Source organism: Acyrthosiphon pisum, chromosome A1 (genome assembly GCF_005508785.2).
Source record: "Acyrthosiphon pisum isolate AL4f chromosome A1, pea_aphid_22Mar2018_4r6ur, whole genome shotgun sequence".
Classification (NCBI taxonomy): Eukaryota; Metazoa; Arthropoda; class Insecta; order Hemiptera; family Aphididae; genus Acyrthosiphon; species Acyrthosiphon pisum.
Window position 1 is genome coordinate 89,150,704 of NC_042494.1, and position 3,120 is coordinate 89,153,823.

The 3,120-nt window shown below is 25.1% G+C and overlaps 1 protein-coding gene across 1 annotated transcript in view; it reads right to left on the reverse strand.

The window, feature by feature from the left end:
- Nucleotides 1-3,120, reverse strand: part of LOC100166769 (BTB/POZ domain-containing protein 9) — a 9,156-nt gene that overhangs the window by 3,571 nt on the left and 2,465 nt on the right. The window contains 4 exon segments of the mRNA XM_029487721.1: nucleotides 720-1,241; nucleotides 1,331-1,607; nucleotides 1,668-1,898; nucleotides 1,987-2,116. Of these exon segments, the coding sequence (XP_029343581.1) occupies nucleotides 720-1,241; nucleotides 1,331-1,607; nucleotides 1,668-1,898; nucleotides 1,987-2,116 (1,160 nt within the window).

Consider the following 3,120-nt stretch of genomic DNA (forward strand, 5'->3'; position numbering starts at 1 on the left):
TTAATCGAATGTTTTTTAAACCTTTTTGTTGTGTAAGTTTATTGAGTTTTACCTTTCCTACTACATAGTATTGAAAGAAATGAAAATTTTTCATTTTTAAATATTTTTAAAAAGAAAGTTTTTAAGTTTGATTTTATTGTTATTTTTCAAAATGTTTTTAAAAAAAAAGTTTTTAAGTTTTATTTTTATCTTTTTCGTTTTTTAAATGCTTTAAAAAGAAAATATTTATGTATTATTTTAGTTTTTGAGATTGAAAAATATATTATTATATTGAATGCATTTATTTATTGTACCCATATAAATTATATGCCTATTATTCTAAATTAAAAAATAATATTATAATATAGCTATTATTATAAAATTATGTATTTAAGTCAATAATAGTTACAATAATTTAGGTAAAAAGGAATTAAGTCTTGATCAAAATGTGTTAAGTCATTTGTAGAACTATAACTGCGGGGTTAAGTCACTAAAATCAAATAAAAAAATATTTTTGAAGGCTTATATAATTCAAATTGTATATTCCAATTTACTCTAAAGCCATAAATCAATAAAAATCTTAATTATTTTAAAATCTCTATTAACAACGAATTTTCAAATCTTTTGATAAACGTATTCAAAATGTGTATTTTTGACTTAAACCCTTTTGCCTGCGCACAGAAGAATTAACAATGATATGGTGAAAAGTATTTTTATTCTATACATTAAAATACACATACCTACTAATCCTTTTTCAATATCTACTAAATGCATTTCTTCAGAATTGTACATAATTTCCATTGAAACTGTATGGAAACATTTATTAACAGTGTTATTGGTACCCACAATACGAATATATTGCACTACCCGAGGATGTATCCACAAACGTTGTGTTGATCGACAATAATAATTTGAATGATCAATAGCGCGCACCCAATCATGCTGGTCCATTGACACTTCAATGTAATAAGAATAGGACCTAATTACAAACAACATGTAAATAAATAATGTATTTAATAATTTTAAAAATATTAATTCCTTTACCTAAGGATCCTTATCCCATAGGTGGCATTTTTATATATTAATGATTGAAGGATGACCAAGCTTTATCATAATACCGCTATCGCTTTCATTAATTAAATGCCTAGTACAGCCCCGCTCATGATCATGACCACTAGAATCAGATTCTAATAACGCTGAACGCATTTCTCCTTGCATTACCTGAGCGCCTTGTGAAGGATGAGCAATATTTAAATTAGGTTCTAAAACAAAAGAAAAAGTTTATTAAATTATTACCGAACAAAAATAACAAAATTAGTGTCAATTTAAAAAGTAAACAAAATGTGCATACTTAGCTGTCCTCTAAATTTGAGTTTATGCGAAGGTAATGTATTTCGTAGTTGTATGGCATCCAAAATATTGTCAGAACTTACAAGTTGCGATTCCCTCACAACGGAAAGCAATTCATCCAGGCTCATCAAGGGATATCTGACGGCAGACAAAACTTTAATTTTGACCTCAGGGTCTTCATCATCTTGATTTGCCTTAATCCAACGACAAACCGCACGAAATATATCCAATTCGTAAGCATACAATGAATCTCTATTAAGTACTTCTTGAAGTGCTTCCTAAAATTAATTTTATAAACCAACTATCATACAGAAAAATAATTATTTTTTAAAACTTACAGAAGAAAGAGATAAAAAAGCTTCAGATTGAAGTACTTCCAATGCATGGTAGTCAGTAAAATTCAACGCTTCAGTAACTAACTCTTTATGCTGATATAAACGTGCTGCAGCAAACATGGAGCACACATTATAAACATTGATATTACTGCGTAAATACTTGCACAGCGATAGTTCCAAATTAGTGAAACCAAATAAATTGGAAAGACTAAATATTTCTAAAATTACTTCATCCTAAAACATAATAATTAACTAATAAGTAATAACTAATATTCACAAAATGTTTCACAATTTAATTTTATTTGAATTTATTCATATTCACCTTCAATATACTTAAGTTCATGCGTCCTGAGTAAATGTACTCAAGAAGTTTTTTAAATGAATTTACCGAAGCTTCGGTGATTTCCACTTCTGCTTGATGAGATTCTTTGAGACCACCATACAACAATGCTCTGTAAATTGAACAAACAATTAATGAAAATATTCATTACAAGATTCATAAGTTTGGCTACAAACATTATTTAAATATAATTAATTTAAGTACTAAGAATAATATAAAAAAAATGTAATATATCAATTATAAAAGTTGTTATTTTAAATCAAAATATATATTTACTTTTCCATATTATAAATAACATAATACGTTTATAAATACCACAAGAATTTAAAATATCTTTAACAAACTTATATATTATGGTGAACTACCTATGTAATATTATTATTATTATTATTTAATAATTTAGTACAGCGACAAAATACTGAAATATTATATAATTAATATTAAATTAAATAGCCGCCAATATAAATGTTCGATAAACAATTGTCGAATAAAAGCTGATAATTTTAAAAGATATGTCCACAAAGGATAACATTATTGATGATTTTTATGTTTAATACTATATGAAGTATTTTTATAACACAATAAGGTTGTATATGGTATGTTTTAAAATTTTTTTTGTCACACTCAACAAATAATATTATTCAATGATACAGTATTGTGTACAACATATAATTAGTTGCATTTTATAAGATTAAGCGCAAACATTTTGAAGAAGGTCCAATTGATATTTGGCTAAAATTCAACATTTCAAGGCATATTTGTAAGTATGACATTATGATCTTATAGTTGCAGTTTATAACTTATCTGAAATTTAATCAAATTAAGGTGATTATAAATTCAATTTCCAGATATAATGGAACAACTTATGAGGAAATTAATATACACTTAGTTTTAAAAAAAATATATATACTGGGTGATTCTTTTATCATTGAACACTCATTATTTCAAAAAGTCTAAATTGTTTTACATAGTTTCAAGTCCCTTATAAAACAATATTTTTCTTAAAAAATTATATTTTTAAATATTTTTTATCCTTATAATTTTTTAAGTTTTTTACTTTTTTGAATGACAACATTGAGTTTTAATTTTATATACCAAAGCAGAATATTTTTCTTA